Source organism: Phoxinus phoxinus, assembly GCF_949152265.1.
Source record: "Phoxinus phoxinus genome assembly, chromosome: 12".
Lineage (NCBI taxonomy): Eukaryota > Metazoa > Chordata > Actinopteri > Cypriniformes > Leuciscidae > Phoxinus > Phoxinus phoxinus.
The window spans coordinates 34,889,443-34,914,042 of NC_136887.1; the positions used below are offsets into that span (position 1 = coordinate 34,889,443).

General features: G+C 37.9%; 2 protein-coding genes across 3 annotated transcripts; both read right to left on the bottom strand.

Moving 5' to 3' along the window:
* Nucleotides 1–1,737: 1,737 nt before the first annotated feature.
* Nucleotides 1,738–19,218, bottom strand: guf1 (GTP binding elongation factor GUF1). 2 transcript variants are annotated; one of them, XM_079629898.1, is made up of 18 exons: nt 19,012–19,218; nt 18,818–18,905; nt 17,996–18,107; nt 17,766–17,914; nt 17,038–17,118; nt 16,369–16,446; nt 15,689–15,772; nt 15,530–15,594; nt 12,275–12,478; nt 10,755–10,894; nt 10,062–10,185; nt 9,385–9,517; nt 8,220–8,363; nt 6,483–6,616; nt 4,419–4,520; nt 2,767–2,886; nt 2,336–2,372; nt 1,738–2,268 (listed from the first exon to the last, which is right to left on the bottom strand). In XM_079629898.1, the coding sequence occupies exons 1-18, from the start codon at nt 19,068–19,070 to the stop codon at nt 2,140–2,142; spliced, it is 1,983 nt and encodes a 660-aa protein (XP_079486024.1). In that variant the 5' UTR covers nt 19,071–19,218; the 3' UTR covers nt 1,738–2,139. The 2 variants fall into 2 exon arrangements, with proteins under 2 accessions (XP_079486024.1, XP_079486023.1); XM_079629897.1 differs by having other exon boundaries at nt 18,818–19,133.
* Nucleotides 19,219–19,661: 443 nt separating this feature from the next.
* Nucleotides 19,662–24,244, bottom strand: LOC307008226 (uncharacterized protein). Its single transcript, XM_079630912.1, has 5 exons — nt 23,968–24,244; nt 23,237–23,416; nt 22,082–22,417; nt 20,260–20,361; nt 19,662–20,173 (listed from the first exon to the last, which is right to left on the bottom strand). Exons 2-5 carry the CDS (start codon nt 23,280–23,282, stop codon nt 20,100–20,102), a joined length of 558 nt encoding a protein of 185 aa, XP_079487038.1. The 5' UTR covers nt 23,283–23,416; nt 23,968–24,244; the 3' UTR covers nt 19,662–20,099.
* Nucleotides 24,245–24,600: the final 356 nt, after the last annotated feature.

Here is a 24,600-nt window from a genome sequence, read left to right on the forward strand (position 1 = left end):
ATCAATTTGACAGCACATAATCAGCATTAAGGGTTAATGACCCACACTCATCCAGTGTCTTATGTCCTGATGATCATCTATAAGCTGATCTGTGATCAGAGTTTCCTACTTTAAGAAAAGTCTTACTTCAATGTCATGTCATTTCAAGCACATGTTCTTGCCTTCGCATTAGTCCAGGTCACAGCAGAGAGCATGATGGGAGTGTGTATCTCTTGTTTGCTTATTCATGTTTAAAATATTTTTGGGAGTGTGGGAATGTTTGTGAAGGTCACTAATTTTACACATGACGACGTACTCATGTATTCTCTTCAGTTACTGTACTTTGTTTTATATTATATAAAGTAAGTAAGGAGTCATTGTGCTCGTGTTGTAAAACACACCGTAGTTTCATCGGACACCGCTGTTCTGTGTGTGTGTGTGTGTTTCTGCACTTCACTGAATGTTCATGTGAAGGAGAGCACATGTTGCAAATTTATTTCCATTAAACGGTTAAAAGATTATATGAACTGACGGTCAACAGATCTGCACTCCAAAAGCGAATCATTCTCATGTGTTTGTACTGAATCAGATGGATGAATCAAATAAAAAGTTTCATATATTGTCACTCAGTAAAGTTTATATTTGTATGGACAGCATGAATGTTGCCCAGGTCATATACACACACACACACACACACATATTAGGGATGCACGATATATCGGTATCAGCTGACATATGTTCATTTTGAATGTTAACGGGTAAGAAAAAATGGCCGATATATTAATAAATAATGGATTATTTCCTTCAGATGCGCACTGTTCAATGTGATGTTTCTGAATTGCTTGAAATATTATTACAATCACTTAAAAGGAAAATATGTTAAGTGCAGCACAAGTCTGTCATATCGGCTACATAAAATTATAATGATAATAACATTATAATTGTGTGCTTGGGACATAGTGAGATTGTTATCAGGCTCTCAAAAAAAATATACAAATTTGGTTTTAGATTTATCGGCCAATATATCGGTTATTATCGGCTTTCAAACATTAAGAATTATCGGTATCGGACAAAATTTTCATATCGGTGCATCCCTACTATACACACACACACACACACATACATATATATATATATATATCATAGCTCTTGTTCTTCATGTTTATTTTATTTTAATTATCATTATTTCATTTTGTCATTTGATTAGTTTAAAAAAAAAAGTATTTAAGGTTTAATTTATAGTTTTTGTATTTATTTTCAGTTAATAATTGTAGTTTATTGCAAAGGCAACATATTTCAACTCATATTTTATTTTTATTTAAATTAACATAAATGTTTTTAATACACAGGTGAAACTGGAAAAATTTGAATATGGTGCAAAAGTTCATTTATTTCAGTAATTCAACTTAAAAGGTGAAACTAATATATTATATAGACTCATTACATGCAAAGTGAGATATTTCAAGCCTTGTTATAGTTTTGATGATTATGGCTTACAGCTTATGAAAACCTTTTCACAATATTCAAATTTTGAATTTGGGCTTTTCATAAGCCATAATCATAACAAATAAAGGCTTGAAATATCTCACTTTGCATGTAATGAGTCTATATAATATATTAGTTTAATCTTTTAAGTTGAATTACTGAAATAAATGAACTTTTGCACCATATTCAAATTTTTCTGTAGTTAACAATAATAACCCTGGCACAATTCTAATAAAAATATTGTGACAATATTCATAAATAATCACAATGTGACAAAACAAGGATCATTTTCTTTATGCAAAATAAAGCTCTTGATTGGTCTCGTCAGATTCACCGGATCTCAGAAGCTCAAACACTGAGCAGAAGACAAGCCTCACAACCTCTTCAATGACGGAGAGGAATTAAATGCGTGGAAAGGAAAGCGCTGCCAAATACTTCTGAACCACTCCGGCTAAACGTTTCCAATGAAAACCCTTAGCTTGCGTTCTCTGAATCTCCTCCTGAGAACAGCAATGTCTCAGCATCACGAGGATTCATTCATCAAACCTGCTGTGAGCTCCCAGAATAACATCACTCAGTTATATAAGCGTGAACAGCATTTCTGAGTCAATCCCCCTACTGTACATTGGCATGTTCACATCCACAAATCAAGTCTGTCGTGATGGCGCTCCAGAACTACGTCCGCTTCAGGATGTTGATGAAAGCGTCTTTCGGGACGTCGATGTTTCCAATGCGCCGCATTTTCTTCTTTCCTTCGGCCTGCTTCTTTAGCAGTTTCATTTTCCGCGTAATGTCACCGCCGTACTAGATAAAGAGCAAGAGTCAGCAGCTAATCGAGCAAAAACAACTTCCGATGAGAAGAGGTACTTACGCATTTTGCTAGAACATTCTTCCGGTATGCTTTGATCCTAAAAGAGGGAATCGTGGGTAAGGAGTACAGGTGAAACTCGAAAAATGGTGCAAAAGTTCATTTATTTCAGTAACTCAACTTAAAAGATGCAACTAATATATTATATAGACTCATTACATGCGACGTGAGATATTTCAAGCCTTTATTTGTTATAATTTTGATGATTATGGCTTATGAAAACCTCAAATTCAAAATTTGAATATTGTGAAAAGGTTTTTATAGCTGTGAGTCATCAAAATGATAACAAATAAAGGCTTGAAATATCTCACTTTGCATGTAATGAGTCTATATAATATATTAGTTTCACCTTTTAAGTTGAATTACTGAAATAAATGAGCTGTATTAGGTTTTCTGTTCTGTTCTTGGTGTTCCGCACGCAGTCCAACACTCACGTTTCTCTTGCGATGATCTTGCTGCCGATGGCCGCCTGCACTGCGATCTCAAACATCTGTCTCGGGATCGCGTCCCTCAGTCTCTCACATATGGCTTTTCCCGCACTGTACGCTTTCTCTCTGAACACAAGGAGTAAACAGTAAAAAGGTTTGTTCTACAAACCAGTGTGTTTATGAATGGATCAGACCAACTGCAACAATGATCAATTAAAGAAATATGCAGATGGTTTTAGGCAAAATGGCGGAAAAATCATAAATACAAGTCACTAGTAATATCATTTAATGGTTTATCACTGACCAATAGGTGGCGCTGTGACTAAATTGATGTGGTGTGCTCAGACTAAGGTGACGATATGCCAAAGCATTACAGAGATTCAGCCTCAGAGTCATTTTGGCATCATGCCTTCACATTTGTTGATGTGGTTTCTTCTATCGACACGAAATCTATAACTTATTGCCGGCGTAGTCTGAACATGATTTTGAATTTGGTGAAAATCAAACACATCGGTCTAAGAGGAGTTTGAAAAAGTAGAGTTATGAAGAAAATCAAAATGGCGGACAGGAAGTTCGGCCGACTATGGGATCATTACAATAATCAAAAGGTATTAACATATTTGGAAATGTCATAATGACTTTTGACCACAAGGTAGTGCTGCCCAGGCTAACACATACTGAGTTTCGCAATGATACACCAATATGTTCGTAAAATGTAACATTTTACGACAAAATTCAAAATGGCCGATGCCCAAAATGGCCGATATGGAAAAACTGGGTATCGTTCGACTAAATCTAAAGAGACCAGTTTTGGCCAAACCGTTCAGAAGTTATAAGCAAAAATTGTATTTATTCATATCTCCTGACCAGTAGGTGGCACTGTACCGAAACTGTGCAGGTAGCCTCGGGTCATGATTGTCATAACACACACCAAGTTTGGTCAGAATACGATAAAGCGTTGCAGAGTTACAGCTTCATGTTCACTTTGGTGGGAATTTCATCGGATTCGTTTGCGTGTTATTCGAGAATGGTTTGACAAATCAACTTGATTTCCAACTTTTTGTCGGCATGGTCTGAAGATGATCTCGTTCAATTTTCGTGAAAATCAGAGCAACGGCCTAGGAGGAGTTCGGAAAAGTAGGTTTTTAGGAAGATTTGTGCAATTGAATCGGCTCGAGCCAAGGAATCAGAGGATAGGTTATATCTTATGGTTCAAAAGTTATAAACATAAACAGTTGGTGGCGCTAGAGCGATTGAGTGAGAGACTCCAAAATTGCTGTGGTTAATGTTCAGATTGTCCTCTATCAGTGTGCCAAATTTCATAACATTTCCTGCATGCGGTTCTATGGGCTGCCATAGACTCAACAGCGGAAAAATAAGAATAATAAGAACGCCAATATTGATCCATAATAATATGATAAGAAATACTAGTTTACAATATAACGCATCATAACGGACTGTTTTTGTCCTGCTAAAACAACCACGAGTGATATCGGAAACCTCGCGCATTCAAGTTACAAATGGCTGCATTCGCTCCTAAGTTAAAAATAAGGATTTTGGGGTATTTAATTTAATTGGTGCCCCTGTAAATGATGAAATATCTTTGAAATACCCCTTGAAATAGGAGTAAAACTAATCAATGGAAGATCAAGACTTACTTATGAACAATAATGGCGAGTTCCTCCACTGGCTGCCCGTTGAGGAGGAAGTCCATCTTAATCAGTTCAGCGGCCTCATAACCAGCCTCCTCGTAATCAAAACTAGGGAAAAAACAGTAAAACACAAAAACAGTAAAACACAAAAACAGTAAAACACAAAAACAGTAAAACACAAAAACAGTAAAACACAAAAACAGTAAGGCTGTGTGTCCATCAAAGCGTTTTTAGCCGGCTGAAACCGCTAGGCACTCTGCTGAAAACGCCTAGCTATGGGCGCTTGAGAGCGTTTTGGCAGCACAGCGGGTTTTTTCAGTTGAGACGCTTTGCTGTGATACGGAATATCCGCGTTATGCTGCGTTCACACCAAACACGAATAGAGCATCAAATTCGCGGCTAGTTTGACGCTTGAACATTTTGAATGCATTCGCGCGTCCAAAGCGAAATCCGCTTCTTGTGGGAGGGGCAAGTGCTAGGCGGTTCTGTTTGCAAGAAAGGCCGCGGAATTTAAAAATACTACTGTTATTGTGTCACGAAATGTAGTTTTAAGAGTTGTTCAGTCGAGAATGTAGTTGTTTAAAGCTCAAATCTGTGGTTTGTTTATAAAGATAGCGCCTATTTAAAAAATGTGATCTGACGTTTCGGAGTTGTGAGATCCAGGCGATCACCGGGCGCTCAGCACTCATGTAACCCGCCTTACCTCGGCTAGTCTTCCTGACGTCTGCCGCTGGTAAACGAGACATGTTTAAATTCACAATCTATAGCTTCGGTTCTATTATACGAAACATAGTTAAAATACATGAATGACTCGTTATAACGTACGTCAAACAACTTTATGTGAGTGATGTACGACTGCAAGTGTTCAGTGTCACATTCATAGTTAACATATAGCTGAACAATGTCATTCCTTCTTTCACGCGGGCATTTAGTCATATTACAAAATAATTTATTGAGGCCAAACATATAAAATGACATTATAAACTGAAAAGCGGGCCTGCCCCCCGTTTATCACGTCACTTCACCACGTGACAGCAGCAAGCAGGCTCCTGATTGGTTAACGCGGCGCGAATTGACGCCAAAGTTCAAGGCGCGAATTTGCGTCAAACGCGTGAATGCACAACGCGCGAACTGGACACGCGAATGAGGCGGATTCGTGTCTACCGCGCTAGACGCCTCATTCGCGCGCCGCAGGACCTTCAGACGCGCGTAAACGCGTCTTTACATTGACTTAACATTGAAATCACTCGCGCCAAACGCTCTATTCGTGTTTGGTGTGAACGCATCATTAGTGTTACTAACATCTCATTTCACAGAATGTTTGTTTCTATATAAAATGTCAATGTACTGTAACGTATTTTCTCTGGCTCTTGTTTTAAATTATTTCGTTTCCGTTATTATGCTTGTTGTTGTCGTCTGTTGACGTTGTACAAGCAGAATGTGACGGTTGGTCGGTGTGGTATTAGTCCCGCCCCTTCTCCTCTGTGATTGGACGGTTGGGTAAAAGTGACAGTGATGAGCGCTGAGTTTTACCCAAAGTTGAACATTTTTTAACTCTCGACGACCGGTAGAAAATGCGGCGCCCAGCGCTTCAGTGTGAAAAAGACACTCAGCGCCTCGTTACGCTCATGGCGTTTTAAAAACGCGCCGCTCCCATTGAAAACAATTGGAAAAATACGCCAGGACACGGCCTAAAACATTTACAGAAGTGACAATAAAGGGGCGGGGCCTGGTTGAGTTAGTTAGTAGTGTGTTAAACTGGCGGTTATGGGAAGGGGCGGGACATTTCCCAAACACACTCGAAGCTCTCGACCAATCACAACACACTGATCCAGCCGACCAATCAGAGCACAGTGTGCTTTTCAGAAGGAGGGGCTTCATAGACAGGAAGTGAACAGAGCGTTACTGACGGACTGGGAAGAGAGGAGCCGCAACACTGGAGAATATGAGGAGAATAATCAACATTCAAGCAGGAAAACCTGTTCTAGTAGAGCCTGAAAACACATCAAGACTTTATAAAAGGGCATAAAATGGCGTCTTTAAGCATTCATCTATTCATGACGAGCTCACCTGGCGTATCCTGATGACATGGACTTGAGCTGGTCGTAAAAGTCCACTACGACCTCATTTAGGGGGAATAGGTACTTCATCATCACTCGATGGTCATCGATGTAGAACATGTTCTTCTGAACAGCCCGGCGGGTCTTCAGCAAGGCAGAGAATTGCATTGTGGGTTACTACAAATGCAAGACTCAAAGTATGCTTTCGCGGAAATTGCGAGGCAAATTAAGCGGATTTAGTTGCTTTTTTTCTTCTATGAATGAAACCAATATTTGTACTTCACTCTTTAGTTAAGGCTGGAATACACGACTTGTGTACATATTTGTGTCCCGATTTATAGTATATTGCTGAAAGCCAGAGCCAGTTGGAGTTTACAAAGTTTACAACATTTACAAAGTTGCCAAGTCTATGACACCTAGAGTTTAATATGCTTATAAAAAGTCATTACTGTTTTCGTTTGTCATGCATTTCCGAGCAACAAGGCACGTTTCTGCAAGAGTTTGTTACGTTCGGAATGATTTAAAAGTCTTGTAGTGTGTGATCCGTACACCGTGTCCTAACCAGACGCGATGCGATAAGATTCCAGCGACAAATAATGTGTCCACACCAGACACGACGCATCAAAATCAATCAAAACCCACAGCCAATCAGAACAGCGTGTGGGCGGAGTCTTGCGGCGAGTGCACAGCCAAACAGAACAGCGTGTGGGCGGAGTTTCGTGGCGAGTGCACAGCCAATCAGAACAGCGTGTGGGTGGAGTCTTGCGGCGAGTGCACAGCCAATCAGAACAGTGTGTGGGCGGAGTCTTGCGGTGAGTGCACAGCCAATCAGAACAGTGTGTGGGTGGAGTCTCGCGGCGAGTGCACAGCCAATCAGAACAGTGTGTGGGCGGTGTCTTGCGGCGAGTTCACAGCCAATCAGAACAGTGTGTGGGCGGAGTCTCGCGGCGAGTGCACAGCCAATCAGAACAGTGTGTGGGCGGAGTCTCGCGGTGAGTGCACAGCTAATCAGAACAGTGTGTGGGCGGAGTCTCACGGCAAGTGCACAGCCAATCAGAACAGTGTGTGGGCGGAGTCTCGCGGCGAGTGCACAGCCAATCAGAACAGTGTGTGGGCGGTGTCTTGCGGCGAGTTCACAGCCAATCAGAACAGTGTGTGGGCGGAGTCTCGCGGCGAGTGCACAGCCAATCAGAACAGTGTGTGGGCGGAGTCTCGCGGTGAGTGCACAGCCAATCAGAACAGTGTGTGGGCGGAGTCTCGCGGCGAGTGCACAGCCAATCAGAACAGTGTGTGGGCGGAGTCTCGCGGTGAGTGCACAGCCAATCAGAACAGCGTGTGGGCGGAGTCTCGCAGCAAGTGCACAGCCAATCAGAACAGTGTGTGGGCGGAGTCTCGCGGCGAGTGCACAGCCAATCAGAACAGTATGTGGGCGGAGACTCGCGGCGAGTGCACAGCCAATCAGAACAGTATGTGGGCGGAGACTCGCGGCGAGTGCACAGCCGTCACGGCTGGCTAGGACAAAAACTCTGATTAACATGGAAAAGACGCGTTTTATCGCGCGTCGTGTCGCGTGTAGTTAGGTGTGTTAGTCGTTTATTGTATAATGACCAGTTTTTCTCTGCTACCATTTACAAAGTTACTAAGTATAATGACGCCTAGTGTTTAAAATGCTTTTAAAAAGTCATGTAGTGTATTCCAGCCTTCAGTAGCTCAGATATTAACCACTACACTAGTCACCGAGTCTCACCTGACACAGACTCATGATCTTCCCAGTGAAGTCGTCGGGAGCGATGATGGTTCCCAGCACCATGGGCTCCAGATACTTCTCCACCAGTGACCTCTCAGGGAAGTGAGCAGGGTTGATGATGGTGATCACTTCCTCACCGTGTTCCTACAAAAACACACTCAACTGAGGAATCGACCCGCAAACGTTCATATATCAATGAGGGGGACTCATCGCTAACTGCTGTATTTGTAAATGCATATACTTCCTCCACACGGTTAATGAGGTCTTAAAAGAGTAGCTCACTTCAGAATTAAAGTTTCCTGATAATTTACTCTCCCCCTCGTCATCCAAGATGTTCATGTCTTTCTTTCTTCAGTGGAAAAGAAATGAAGGTTTTTGAGGAAAACATTCCAGTATTTTTCTCCATATAGAGAATTCAATGGGGTCCAAACCGGTCCAACGGGTCGAAGGTCCAGATGTGAGTTTCAGCTTCAAAGTCTCGACACGATCCAGCCGAGGAATCAGAGTCTCATCTAGACAAACCAGTGGCCATTTTATAACAAAATAAAGATTTATATACTTTTTAACCACAAATGCTCTTCTTGCACGTCCACGACTTCACGTTTTTTATGTAATCACATTTTTTATGTAATCACGTTGAAAGGTCAGGCGGTAATGTAGGGTAGAGCAAAAAAACTTTTATTTGTTTATTTATTTATTTATTTATAAATGGCGTTTGACTCAGTCTTTGCACGTTCTCTTTGCACAACACTGGGTCGGTACTTCCGCCTACATCACGCTTGACCTTTCACCGTGATTACGTAATGCGTTACAGCGAGTGCAAGATGAGCATTTGTGGTTAAAAAGTATATAAATGTTTATTATTTAAAATAAAATGTCCGCTGGTTTGTCTAGATAAGACTCTGATTCCTCGGCTGGATCGTGAGATACTCTGAAGCTGAAACTCACATCTGGACCTTCGACCCGTTTGGACCATTGAAGACACGATATGGAGAACATCCTGGAGTGTGTTCCTCAAAAACCTTAATCGACTGAAGAAAGAAAGACATGAATATCTTAGATGACGTGGGGGAGAGTAAATTATCAGGAAATTTTAATTCTGAAGTGAACTACTCATTTAGATTGTTTGTATTTTGCTGTGCAGTTTCTGGTTGTAGAGTCTCACCTTTATGAGTTTGGCAGACGCCAGCACAGCCTTGTACGGTACAGTCGGAGACGTTATTATGACCGACGCATTATATTCCTGCTCTAAACGCTGGTTAAACACCTCCATGTGCAGAAGACCCAGAAACCCCAGCCTGAGAGAGACCGACAGAGAAGTTTGCTTTAAAGATGCATTGTGTAATATTTTAAGAGGATCTGTTGGCAGAAATGCAATATAATATACATAACTATGTTTTCAGTGGTGTATAATGACCTTACTTAATGAAGCGTTATGTTTTTATTAGCTTAGAATGAGCATTTCTATCTACACACCGCGGGTCATCGACATGTTTCTACGGTGGCCCTGAACGGACAAACGCGTTTCGTCACTATGTTGTTCTTCGTGATAAGAAGCGCTAAAGTCAACGAATAAAACACTGACGAACAAGTAACAATAATATTCGCAATAACATTGTTTTACCGAATAATTAAGTAAATATAATTTCTTAATTTATCTTTGTAAAGAAACCTCATCGCTTAACTGGCTACTCTCTGCGGTCTCAGACGACGACATCACTTCCTGTCGGCCACCGTAACTTCTGTTTGGTGCAATTTGTAACCTCACCACTAGACGCCGCTAAAACTTACACACTGCACCTTTAAAAAGTGAAACGACTCGACATGTTCATGTGTACGAACCTCCATCCAGCTCCCAAAGCCAAACTACTGTCCCGCTGAACGGTCACGCTGGAGTCATTCAGAGTCAGTCTCTCCACAGCGCTTCGCAGGGTGGTGTAATCTGATTGGTCCATGGGATACATGCCTGAAAGAGTTACACAACTCCATTTATTCATAACCCTTAAAAAGCCAATATTATATCCTAATACAAAGTCTTGATGTGTTTTCAGGATCTACTAGAACATGTTTTCCTGCTTGAATGTTGATTATTTTCCCATATTCTCCATTGTTGCGGCTCCTCTCTTCCCAGTCTGTCAGTAACGCTCTGTTCACTTCCTGTCTCTATGAAACCCCGCCTTCTGAAAAGCACACTGTGCTCTGATTGGTCGGCTGGATCAGTGTGTTGTGATTGGTCGAGCGCTTCGAGTGTGTTTGGGAAATGTCCCGCCCATTCCTATAACCGCCAGTTTAACACACTACTAACTAACTCAACCAGGCCCCGCCCCTTTATTCTGCGCATTAATTATTATAATGAGGAATATTGTGACGTGTTCGTTCCCGGAAGAAACTCGAGACTACAATGGAGGCGTTTCAGGAGTTCAGAAACACTGACACTGATATAGAGAAGAACTGCAACATTACACACTGAAGACAGATGGAGATGTGTAAATATATCAGAATAAACGGTGTAATATTAGTTGAGCACACACTCACCAGCGAACACCATGGCTTTAGCCGGTTTGAACCCCGGCAGCGCCTCCACAGGCTGCTTCTGCAGGTACAGTGTGTCTCCAGTCTGAGCCTCCTTCACTTCCTTCATCCCTGCGATGATGTAACCCACCTGACCGGCATACCTGAGGACAAAAGGGAAAGTGCAAAAGGTCAAAGGTTAAGCTAGTGCAACTTACAGAGGCTGTCTGAAACATTCCTTCTTAGGGTGTATATGGACTTTGGGAAGGCTTTAAGCAACATCCACGTTTTTAAGATGCCTTTGTTTGGTTTTTATATTCTATTTTCTATTCAGAAATTCAATTTCTCCCCCCCAAAAATAAGCACTGAAATAATTTAATATTTGCTTGGTTATCTTGTAAGGCTTAGGTTTTTAACCAGGAGTCTGCAGAATCTTTAACATTTTTATTTCTCATTAAAAAAAATCTAAATCGTGAAACATTTTATTTCTAGACATAGTTTTTGTCATCAACTAAAACTCAAACTATTAAAACCATTCCTGTCAATTGAAATAAATCTGAAATTAAATATAAATATTAGTTATACTAATTATTAGTTATACTTATTATTAGTTATAACTAAAAACGAATATTATAAATGTTGTCTTGGATAAGTTTAAGCACTAAAATTAATATTTGGAAATAGATCAATGTAGAACTGAAATAAAAATTAATTAAACCTAAATAGCAATAGCCTAATATATTTTTTAAACTAATAAAATTACAAAAGCACATAGCAAAATGACTAAAAACTAAACAACAAAAAAACAAAAAAATATAAAAATAAAAGCTAATTAAAGTAAAAAACTAAATTTGAAATCTTAGAGTTTTATGCCCCCCCAAACACAATTTTCTTTATTTAAAAAAACAACAACTATTAAATAATTATACAATTATTAAATATTTTATATGTATAAAAATGAGAATTTGACAATTATTAAATATTTTATATGTATTAAACTGAGAATTTGACAATTATTAAATATGTTATATGTATTAAACTGAGAATTTGACAATTATTAAATATTTTATATGTATTAAACTGAGAATTTGACAATTATTAAATATTTTATATGTATTAAACTGAGAATTTGACAATTATTAAATATTTTATATGTATTAAACTGAGAATTTGACAATTATTAAATATTTTATATGTATTAAACTGAGAATTTGACAATTATTAAATATTTTATATGTATTAAACTGAGAATTTGACAATTATTTAATATTTTATATGTATTAAACTGAGAATTTGACAATTATTTAATATTTTATATGTATTAAACTGAGAATTTGACAATTATTTAATATTTTATATGTATTAAACTGAGAATTTGACAATTATTAAATATAGAACTGAGAAGAATTGTAAAAAAGTCGCTTTGGATAAAAGCGTCTGCCAAATGCATAAATGTAAATGTGAATATTTTCTTATGATAGTTAATCACGTTAATTTCCCGTGACGGATGTGTTTCTGAGCTCAGTGTAGCGGGAGAGGCTCACAGTGTCTCGGTCGGGTGTTGGTCGGGTCTCAGGACGCCCAGCTCATTGACCTCATAGGACTTCCCCAGGTGTGCGGACACGATCCGGTCTCCTCTGGACACGCGTCCACCGAACACTGCGATGTTGGCCACTACGCCTCTGTAGTGATCGAACGTGGAGTCGAACACGAGGGCCGTGAACGGGTCGTCCACTCGCGCCGCCGGACTGAGTCACACAGGGAACATCAACAGAAATGTGTGAAAATTATTTCATTTTTTGTGGAACTTCTTTTTAGAGAGTGAAATTCGGTTCCACTTTATTTCGATGGTCCACTTTAGACAATCTACTAACTATAAGAGACTTTAGACAATCTACGAACTATAAGAGACTTTAGACAATCTACGAACTATAAGAGACTTTAGACAATCTACTAACTATAAGAGACTTTAGACAATCTACGAACTATAAGAGACTTTGCAACTAACTCTGATTAGAGTATTAGTAGACTGGTAGGTTATGGTTAGGTGTTAGGGTTCGGGTTAGTAGAATACTTGACTTGTAGTTAATAATAGATTATTTCATATATCCGCTAATTTTAAAAAATTGGCTTTAATATATTGGCCAAATTTATATCGGCTTAAATGTATCCGCCAAATTTAATATATCGGCTTAATAAATATATCCGCCAAATGTAATATATTGGCCAACTTTAATATACTGGCCAAATTTAATAAATCAGCTTTAATATATCGGCCAAATTTAATATAGCGGCTTTAATATATCGGCCAACTTTAATATATCGGCTTTAATATATCGGCCAACTTTAATATACTGGACAAATGTAATATATCGGCTTAAATATATCCGCCAAATTTAATATATCGGCCAACTTTAATATACTGGCCAAATTTAATAAATCGGCTTTAATATATCAGCAAAATTTATTAAATTGGCTTTAATACATCCGGCAAATTTAATATATCGGCTTAAATATATCCGCCAAATTTAATATATCGGCCAACTTTAATATACTGGCCAAATTTAATAAATCAGCTTTAATATATCGGCCAAATTTAATAAATCAGCTTTAATATATCGGCCAAATTTAATAAATCAGCTTTAATATACTGGCCAAATTTAATAAATCAGCTTTAATATATCGGCCAAATTTAATATAACGCCTTTAATATATCCGCCAAATTTAATATATCGGCCAACTTTAATATACTGGCCAAATTTAATAAATCAGCTTTAATATATCGGCCAAATTTAATATAGCGGCTTTAATATATCGGCCAACTTTAATATACTGGACAAATGTAATATATCGGCTTAAATATATCCGCCAAATTTAATATATCGGCCAACTTTAATATACTGGCCAAATTTAATAAATTGGCTTTAATACATCCGGCAAATTTAATATATCGGCTTTGATATATCGGCCAAATTTAATATATCGGCCAAATGTTATATATCGCCTTTAATATATCGCATTTAATATATCGGCCAAATTTAATATAGCGGCTTTAATATATCTGCCAAATTTAATATATCGGCCAAATTTAATATATCGGCTTTAATATATCGGCCAAATGTTCTTATCGGGCCGATAACGCTAATATTAAAAGTGAAAAAATAACGTGCGATACCGATATGGTGGCCGATATATATCGTGCATCCCTTATTACTGTTAGGTTATGGTTCGGGTTAGTAGAATAAAAGTTGACATGTATTTGCAAAGTTATTTATAGTCAGTAGAATGTCTAAAGTGGACTATGGAAATGAAATTCTTTTGTTATACATGTCTCAAGATGGAATGTCAACAACACTTTATCCTTGTTACATGTACTTAGTATAGTAAATTATGTAACACTTTATTTTACAGTGCCCTTGTTACATATGTCACATGTACTTACCATAGTAATAACAGTAAATTATGCATAATTACATGCAACTAACCCTGAACCTAATCCTAACCCTATATTAATGTAGTTAATATTACTCAGTACTTAGATATATGATTACACTGTAACAATGACACCTTAAAATAAAGTGTAACATGCATAATTACAAACCCTAACTCTAATTATACAGTAAGTACATGTTGTTAATTAATATTGCTCAGTACTTGTATAATCACACTAACAAGGACATCTTAAAATAAAGTGTAACCCAACAATGTTCCTAACAGAAAGATGTTATGCAGGGAATGAAGCGCAGCAGGTTTTCAGAAAAGCACCTGACACACGACAACACATGATTATCATTTACCAAAATAAACTGAAGCTTCCTGATTCACTCACTTCCCAGATACACTAGACATTACATAATTTACTTCATAAGATTAATTGCAACTAAGTGGCATAAATAACACTAAATATAATTTAACTTAGGATTCAACCATATTTCTGGGCTGTAATTTTGTGCTTCTGAACTTATTTTTTATGAGAAAACAAAACAAGAAAAAATAATATATAAAAAAAAACACTTTGGTTTAGAGTGCAATTCTCTCTATTTTCATGCATATTACTAGGATATTGGCTGTTTATTAGTGCTTTTAAAGCACATATTAATGCCTTATTCTGCATGATCATATTCTAAATACCTTAATCCTGCAATACTTAAACTTAACAACCATACTAACTATTAATAAGCAGTAAAAAGGAGTTTATTGAGGCAACATTTTTAGTTAATAGTTAGAATTGGACCCTAATCTGAAGTGTGACCATAATATTTTTTTTGCATTGTGCCATTTACAATAAAATTAAGCATTATCATTATTATTAGTGAAATACAACACAGTTTTACTGACAATTTCAGCATAAAAACAGTACAACAAACAAACACTACCATTATGTATATTTTTGTTATATAAGACATTAATACTTTTATTCAGCAAGGACAATTTAAATATTCTAAAGTGACAGTAAAGACATTTATAATATTACAAAAGATTCTATATCAAGTAAATGCTGTTATTTTTATCTTTCTATTCATCAAAGAATCATAAAAAATATAATACATCACGGTTTCCACAGAAATATTATCTATTTTCAACATTGATGATAATCATAAATGTTCCTTGAGCAGCAAATCATCACATTATACTGATTTCTGAAGGATCATGTGATCTCTAATGTATGATTCATTGTGTTAATGTAATCTGAGTTCTGATATGAACCAAATAATCAATAAATCATAATCAGTATGTGCAGATCTGTAGTGTCGCAGTGACCTCTGGTGGAGGAACGTGCGCGCGCTCGAGATACTCACGGGGGAATCCGCTTCACCACCTCTCTGAGAACTTGATCCACGTTTGTTCCCAGCTTCGCCGAAATCTGGAGAGAAAAATCACCACAATCAGAAGCCAACGTACAAATATTGAAGTGCCATTATGAAGACACACGTCCTGAAGAGATGTTTAACTCTCACCTTGATACACTCTTCCCTGGGAATATCAAAGACTTTTTCAATCTGTTTCTCCACTCGCTCTGGATCAGCATTTTTCAAGTCAATCTGACAATTAAAACAACTCGTTAAAATACCAAACGGTGACAGAACCGACATTTGATGGTGTTTGAGTCTTTGTCAGCCAGCTGTTCAAGTCAATGTGAAAATATTCACTATTTGCTGATTACTAACAATACGTGCATTGAATAAAACATGATGATATAATACGTGCATGTAAAAATATAAAACTGAAAAATAATGAATGCACATGCAAATATATCTGGACTAATAAAGATCAAGTGGTCCGAATGCTGCAGGTATTTGAATAAAAGAAATTAGGAGCAACATTTATGATTTTAAGACATTTCTATAGTTTATCCAAAGCCCTGGGATGACATGTCATGTACACTGTAAAAACAAAAAAGTTGGTTTAACTTAAAAAAGCAAGTTACCTTAAAATTTTGAGTTTGTTGGACTTAAAAATTTGAGTTAATACAATGAAGAAGAATGGTTTAATAAACAGAAACTCAAAATAGTGTTATCTTCACACATTAGTTATCGAAGTTGATTTGACAAAAGATAAAAAGTTGTGATAACAAATCATGAAAATATTTTTTTACAGTGTATGAAACATTTAAAGTAAATCTCTCTGTAACGTCTACCTTGTTTATCACAGGGATGATTGTTAGTTGAGCCTCAAATGCCAAGTAGAAATTGGCGACTGTTTGCGCTTGAATTCCCTTTGAATTGGAGAAAAAAAAACATAACACATTTTTTTTACTCTTAATGTCAATAAAAAAGGCTGCAGTTTAGTAATGATCGTTTATTTATGCTGATATATGCGAGTGTTGTTATTGTTCAGATAAAAATAATTTATAACTGTTGCCAATGAAGCTGAAGTGCTAATATTACTAACACTGAAATTAAAGATAAATAGAAATATTAGAAAAAGATAAAAGCACATGACAAAATGACTAAAAATATAAGCTAATTAAAAATATGAATAAATACTATAATAGTATATAAATAACACTAAAATAACATTGGTATATGCATATGTTCTGAAACTTAGCATATGCATATGTTCTGAAACTGAAATGTATATATTTAAGCAACATTAGTTTTTAATATATAAAATGTTTCTATTTATATAAAATATACATTATATATACAGTAAGTCTATATACAGTATATACACACAAATATTTCACAAACTTTTATTTTGGATCCGATTAATCGTTTCACAGCCCTAAAAATAAAACGTTTTCTACTGTGTTTAATCTTCTGTAAATCATTAAATATAAGAAAGTGTCATTTATAAAGTGTATTACCTGATTTGCATCTACAATGAGCAGAACTCCTTGGCAAGCGGATATGGAGCGAGATACTTCATAGCTGAAGTCAACATGGCCCTGGAAAAATAGAGGAATCACTTAAATTATACAGATTAGTTAAACATCAGTGATGTATAAAGTGCCACATTATGCTATGTTAAAGGCTCCTAATGTTATTTTAGATTCTCCTACAACAGGTACACATTCATCTAAGATCTAAACCACTGTAATGTCCTCATAATCTCCAGCATCAGCTCTTTCTCTCAGTCTCTGAAACGCTTCCATCACAGATTCAGTCTCTCTAAGCCCCGCCTCTCTGAGAGCTGCTCTGCTCTGATTGGTCAGAAAGCAAACGCTCATTATCATATCTGAGTCTCAGCTCTTGATCACAGTGATACGAACAGTGACGATGGCGTGGGTTTTACCGTATCAATCTCAGAGAACAGCGTCTTCTCGACACGAACAACACGAACCAAACTCTCCCAGTCTCAGATACACTACAGTGTTTGAGGGCGGAGCTAAGAGACGCTGCTCAGCCAATCAAGACCACAGGCTGGCATTATGCTAATTAGTCACTAGGAAGTAAGACTGAATTTCTGACGACTCATTTTAGTTTAGAATCACTTCTTTCTTTTAGGAGACAATAACTTTGGAGAGCTTTTACATCTCTAATACACACACTACATGAAAGGTGATATCTGTGCACTTGAAATGGTTGTCCTCACAGGTGTGTCGATGAGATTGAGCAGGTACGTCTGTCCGTCGTGCTGATAGAAGAGCGACGCAGTCTGAGCTTTAACAGTGATCCCTCTCTCTCTCTCCACCTGCAGTTTATCCAGAACCTGCTTGTTGCTCGCGGTCTTTGCAATGGCACCTGCGCACACAACAATGATGAGACAGAAAGAGATTTTTACATAATTCACAGGACAGAGTCTCTCCTGCCGTGGATGTTCACCTGTGATCTCCAGCAGTCTGTCAGCTAACGTGCTCTTGCCATGATCAATGTGAGCAATAATGCTGAAATTGCGAATTCTCTCCACTGGAAACTCCGACATGTCGAAACTCTCCTGTAACAGTCAAAGAACGCTAATTCAATATGCAGTCGCGAAAACCATTAAAAACATTTCACCCATAGTTCCAACTGTAAAATCATAATAGATTATTAGAGGCATAATGGTACATGTACAGTTTTCGGTACAGTTCTTTTGGTTCAGTACGTAAGTGTATACCGGTAAGTTAAATAAATAGAGTGGTTAGAATCAGAATACAATAATTCTAAACTTACTCTAAAATATTTTGCTAATATATACTGCCACAGAATAAAAATAAAAAAGGTAATTGCAACCTTTAATCTCACAATTCTGATTTTTTTTCCTCAGAATTGCATGCGTAACTGCGATTTTATAAAGTCAGAGTTCCAAGATATAAACTCTGTATTCTAAGAAAAAGTCAGAATGTCGTTATCTAAAGTCGCAATTCTACATGTTATAAAGTCCGAATTGCGTGATATAAAGAAATTATGAGGGAAAAAAAGTAATAATTGCAAGTTATAAAGTCAGAATTGCAAGATCTAAACACAATTATCTTTATAAAATGTTTTATTCTGTGGCGGAAACAAGCTTCCATAATAAACTACTTTAATAAAAGCAAAAAAACATGACGCCAAAACCGCGGTAAGTACCGCACCGTTATTTTGCGTAACGGTCCGTTACATCCTTACACGTCATATAGCTACTGTCCACTGAGGGCAAAAACAAGTCAAAGCAACACAGTTTACCTTCTCAGACGCATTAGAGCTGAAGTCTCTGGCAGGACTGATGCTTTTCATCCATCTGTGTGTGATGACTGTCACACAGGCCTGAGATCTGCGCTTAATGCGGCATATTTTAATATCAGGACAGCGTTTGATGAAGGGCAGAAAGAGCCCGTGCGATCTAAACAGAGACAGATGCATCATCTCTATCAGCTCACCGACATGCTGTTCCTGAACAGAGACGCCATGCTATGGCTTTAAACTGCATATCGAGCATCTCTTCCCATCGGTACAAAGATTCAAATCGTCATTCAGAAGCATATATTCAGTTTTAATAAAAAATAAAGTCTACAGTAGATTGTGTACTTCAGTGTGACAGCTACTGTGGGCCGCCATGTTGGAAAGACGTCATCAAGTGTTGCCCTTTAGGAATGCTGGGAAGTGTAGTTTAAAAGAAAACCATTGCATTTAGATGATAAAATATCCTCTGCGCTCAAATTTTGAAAGATCTTTTTGCATAATTCTTTCTTCAATTTTGCTCCTTTTTTGGTGTTAAATAAAATAAAATCTATCTATTTATTTATAGGTATGCCTACGTGCAAAATATATGAAGAACAATAATATTAGGCTATAGATTCTCTCCCTCAATACTTAAAAATAAACACAATGAAAGAAAATGTAAGCAGTATATACTGGGCTTCTCTTGGATGAGAAACATAAATATTATCCTCTGACATTTATTGATCTGAGTTTATGTGAAGTTTTATTTCCTGATGTAATAACGAAAACAGTTCATAGTGAATGGAAAATGTTCGTTATGGTTAAAAAAAATTACCAGTTCTTTAGCTAAGATTTATAAATGGGCGTTTTCTAATGTGAACTTACAATTTTCTGACTGACAAAACAGCAGCTTAAAGTCTTACATGAAATAGAATAGAATAGAATAGAAACCCTGATTAATGTGGGCTTTTAATTAAAATGACAATTAACTGTAATATACAAATGTCAATAAATTGTAAAATGTGGCATTCGACTGGAAATCAATTTTCATTTAACTCAATAACAAAGTAGTTCATCTTAAATTCAACACAGATTATTTACAATCTTTAAAGAACGAGTGTTTAGCAATATTCTATAATGACAAAGATCTTGTGAAGATAAATGCATGGATGTGGCTAAAACATTGTGAACAGTTAAAACATCTAAACAGACTAAAGTAAACGACGTGATGTGTAAAGTCAGTGCTGGATGGATGTGAAAGTCTTGTAGATTGTGGAGTGATCCTCATAGATGTGACGAGATCTCTTCAATCTTCTGCTGTGTCTTCATGTCCTTCTCTAAATCTTCTCATTCGCACGCTTTGATCTTCCTCTTTCTTTGCTAAAAGCATCAGATTCTCATCATCTTCACACTCTGAATATTTGCATGTCAAATCCATAATGATGATGATGATGAATGTCTCTGACCTGACGTGAGTCTCATGTAGATGTGAAAACCTCCTAACAGACCCAACAGAACCATCACCTGAAAACACCAGACCAGCACAAACACCACAAACTCTGGAATCCCTGAACACATCAATCAATCAATCAATCAATCAATCAATCAATCAATCAATCAATCAATCAATCAATCAATCAATCAATCAATCAATCAATCAATCAATCAATCAATCAATCAATCAATCAATCAATCAATCAATCCATCATGGTTCACCCAAAAATGTGGCGGAAGAGTGACCTCTGACCAACGCATGAGTAATGTGGGAGAAGCTTGAGTTTGTTGTTGGAACGTGTCGGGTCAGAGGTCATGAGTCGGGTCAGAGGTCAGGCCAGAGGTCACTCGACATGCGTCGGGTCAGAGGTCACTCGTCATGCGTCAGGTCAAAAGTCATGCGTTGGGTCAGAGGTCATGCATCCAGGTCAGAGGTCACTCGTCAGGCCAGAAGTCACTCATCATGCGTCGGGTCAGAGGTTGCTGGTCATGCTTCGGGTCAGAGGTCATGTGTCGGGTCAGAGGTCATGTGTGGGGTCAGAGGTCGCTCGTCATTCGTCGGGTCAGAGGCCATGCGTTGGGAGGTCACTAGTCATGCGTCAGGTCAGATGTCATGTGTCGGGTCATGTGTGGGGTCAGAGGTCGCTCGTCAGGCGTCGGGTCAGAGGTCATGCGTCGGGAGGTCACTAGTCATGCGTCAGGTCAGAGGTCATGCGTCGGGTCAGAGGTCATGCGTCAGAGGTCACTCGTCATGCATCAGGTAAGAGGTCATGCGTCGGGTCAGAGGTCATGAGTCATGCGTCAGGTCAGAGGTCACCAAGGGCGTAGATTTGGTTTGAACATTGGGATTTTTTTCATGTGATCATGGTATAAATATTGGGGGGGTTGTGGGGGGGTTGTAATGCATAGATTTAAATATTGGGGGGGTTATCTCCCCCCAACCCCCCCACAAATTACGCCCCTGGAGGTCACCATGCGTCGGGTCAGAGGTCATGAGTCATGCGTCAGGTCAGAGGTCATGAGTCATGCATCAGGTCAGAGGTCATGAGTCATGCGTCGGGTCAGAGGTCACTCTTCCGCAGTAACTAGACTCGAGTATGGCCATTACCGGAAACCAGTGATTATAGTTTATAAAGTTATAAATATGGATATTTTTCTTATAAAAAGCCATAAACCCTTTATTAAGCCCCGGAGCCGAATGGATGGAGGCACTTTTTTGGTCTTCAAAAACTCAGGTACCATTCACTCCCATTATAAAGCATAACTTATAACTCTGATTGTGTTTGGCTGAAAGAAGCTAGGATGAGTTGAGGGTTAGTAAATTATGGGATGAACCATACCTTTAAGTTGCTGATATCTGTAGCAAAGTTATCGCTAACTAAAACTATTAAAAACATTTATGTTAATTTAAATAAAAGCTGAAGATTAATTGCAAAACTAATGAAAGCTAAATGTAAATTATAAATGTTGCAATGGCACTAAAATGAATTAAGTTTAAGCAGAAGCACTAAATTGATAATAATTATTATTATTATTATTAGCAAATAAAAATTAGTAAAACTGTAAACTATAAAACAATAATAATTCTAGAATTAACACTAAAATAACACTGATTTGTAGATTACAACAGAATGCCATACTTCCACATCTACTGGATGTAGTGTGTTTACTGTTATACTGTTATTCCACGTTACAGGAATAAAAACCTTCACAGAGAAACAACTGATTGATTTGCATGAGAGTGAGATCTTTGAGAACATGAGATTGTCAAGAGTCTGATGAGAGTTACTGTACCTTCAATAATCACTTGAAGATCTGCTTTAAATATTTCTGTGCCGACTGAGTTATAGATTTGTATACTGTACGTCCCTGAATCTGCTCTGATCACAGAGTTTATTATCAGAATCCCATTATTGACTGACACTTCATCACGTCTGTTATTAAAGAGATCACATTCAGCCTTTATCCTGTCATTCCTTATTTTACAAACTGGATCTGTATCTATGATCCTTATACTCTTTTGTATCTTCAGGTCATATTCTCTAGTGTCCACCAACTGCAGACTGAGTTTGTCTCCGAGAACAGCGTAACAGGGACCAGCCTGAAGAAAACTGCAGTTAAACTCCAGACCTGAAGAACACACACACACACACACACACACACACACACACACACACACACGCACACGCACACACGCACACACACACCAATAGGATCATTGAGATTTTGATTTTCCAAGGTGTTTTAAGTGTTTATATTTGCTAAAACCCAATCTTGTAACGTTGAGCAGTACACTATACACTGTAAAAATATCTCAGCTCATTTTATTAAAACAATGTGATATTGAATCTGTTCAAAACAAATTTTGCTGATAATTGACTCACCCCGATGTCAGCCAAGATATCCATGTCTTTTTTTCTTCAGTCAAAAAGAAATGAAGGTTTTTGAGGAAAACATTCCAGGATTTTTCTAATAGGGTCTAGAGACCCTTATTTCTCGACTGGATCGTGTCGAGACTTTGAAGCTGCATTGAGACTGACTGACATTTGAACCTTCTTTGAACATTGGGATAGATGTTTGCCATTTAAGTCCATTCTGTGTCGAAAAATCCTGAAAGGTTTTCCTCAAAAACCTTAATTCATTTTCGACTGAAGAAAGAAAGACATGGATATCTTGGATGACATCGGGGTGAGTAAATTATCAGCAGAATATTTTTATGAACACATTCTGAACTCTTTTACTGTGACTTAAACTCTTCCATCTCATCAATTACTATTCCACTAACTGTACACGGTTAAGAAAACACTATTAAAACACTAAACAAAACTCAATTATTAGATCACAGCGGAGTGTTTTTGGAAAACTCTTAATGTAATATTACAGTGTTTTAATGTCAGAGCATCAATGTTATTTCATCATCAGACGAGTTTGATCTGAAAGTCGACTCACTCGCAGCAGTTTTCAGCAGCAGCATCAGTCCGAAGACGAGCTTCATTTCTGGAGTCCAGGAGAGCCAATGATCCAGCAGAAGAGAGAAGATGTTGATCAGACACACGATCGCTTCTCATTCTGACAGAAGAGCTGCTGACACTCGTCTCTGCTCATGGTATAAAGACTACTGCGCACTTTCTGAGAGAAAAGGAAGTTAACATCATTGACAGGAGAAGTTCAACCACAAGCCACAAGGTACTAACACACACATGTGTCTTTTCTGTCCTGCTGTGGGCTTTCCATTGGCTAATGCTCTGCAGTTTTACATTTTCATGAAGACATTATTATTTTAATAAGCTGTTTTCGTGACCAATTTGTTGCTTTTATAACTGCAGGACTCCAAATGAACATCACTGAGCATCGACCGGAAGTAAAATGGCTTTCGGTGAGAAACCATTTCTATTTCTGACAAACAAGCCATAAATAAAACATTACATCACAACATCACAATTAGCACATCTTCTTCTAACAACTTTTACCCAAGTTTGAATCTATTAGGCCTGTAGCAAAATCATAACGGACAATGTTCCCAGTTATCTTCACTGACAATGGAAAATGTCTCATCAGAAGTTTATCTAGTATAAAGCATTTTACTCAATGGAGACACTGGCTTTAACCACCACATCCTCCTGTCAACCCTCATAATGAAGGGGATCTCAGACACCGCACTCCAATGGTTCAAGTCTTACCTCTCAGTTGGTCCTTCAGGGTGTCATGGATGGATGAGGAGTCGCAACATCTAGCTAATGGAGTGCCTCAGGGCTCAGTGCTGGGACCACTTCGCTTCTCCATCTATGTTATCACAAGGATCTGTCATTCAGAAACATGGTATTTCCTATCACTGCTATTCTGATGACACACAGCTCTACCTCTCATTACAACCAGTGGATCCAACGGTAGCTGCTCGCATCTCAGCCTATCTCACAGACATTTCTTGCTGGATGAAGGACCACCACCTTCAACTCAACCTAGCGAAGAAATGAAACAGAAAACTTTCAAACAGAAATGAAAGCTTTAGCATAATTAATGCCAGGAAGACTTAATTACTACGTCACTTATTACCTTCACATCTATCCAATCATGTCCTAATACTTGCTGTATAAAAGATCGGTACTTACACATGTTTGAGTTTGCAGATGCAGCAGCAAGAGTGTCTTTACCGATCCGAAGAGACGCACGTCACTCCTCTCCTCACAAAATTGCACTGGTTTCCAATTGCCGCTCGCATCAAATTCAAGACACTGAGGCTTACCTACATAACAACTACTGGCTCTGCTCCCTTTTAACTAAACTCATGACTTCAGACTCACATGCCATCCAGA

Coding starts and splice junctions, on each gene's coding strand:
- guf1 (XM_079629897.1), bottom strand. CDS start 18,997: ATGATGCATCTGTCTCTGTTTAGATCGCACGGGCTCTTTCTGCCCTTC. Junction 18,108..18,817: donor GCTCTAATGCGTCTGAGAAG/GTAAACTGTGTT, acceptor TGACTGTTACAG/GAGAGTTTCGACATGTCGGA. Junction 12,479..15,529: donor GTGGTGAAGCGGATTCCCCC/GTGAGTATCTCG, acceptor TGTGTGACTCAG/TCCGGCGGCGCGAGTGGACG.
- LOC307008226 (XM_079630912.1), bottom strand. CDS start 23,282: ATGAAGCTCGTCTTCGGACTGATGCTGCTGCTGAAAACTGCTGCGA. Junction 22,418..23,236: donor GCTGCTGAAAACTGCTGCGA/GTGAGTCGACTT, acceptor TGTGTTCTTCAG/GTCTGGAGTTTAACTGCAGT. Junction 20,362..22,081: donor TCTTCAAGTGATTATTGAAG/GTACAGTAACTC, acceptor TGATGTGTTCAG/GGATTCCAGAGTTTGTGGTG.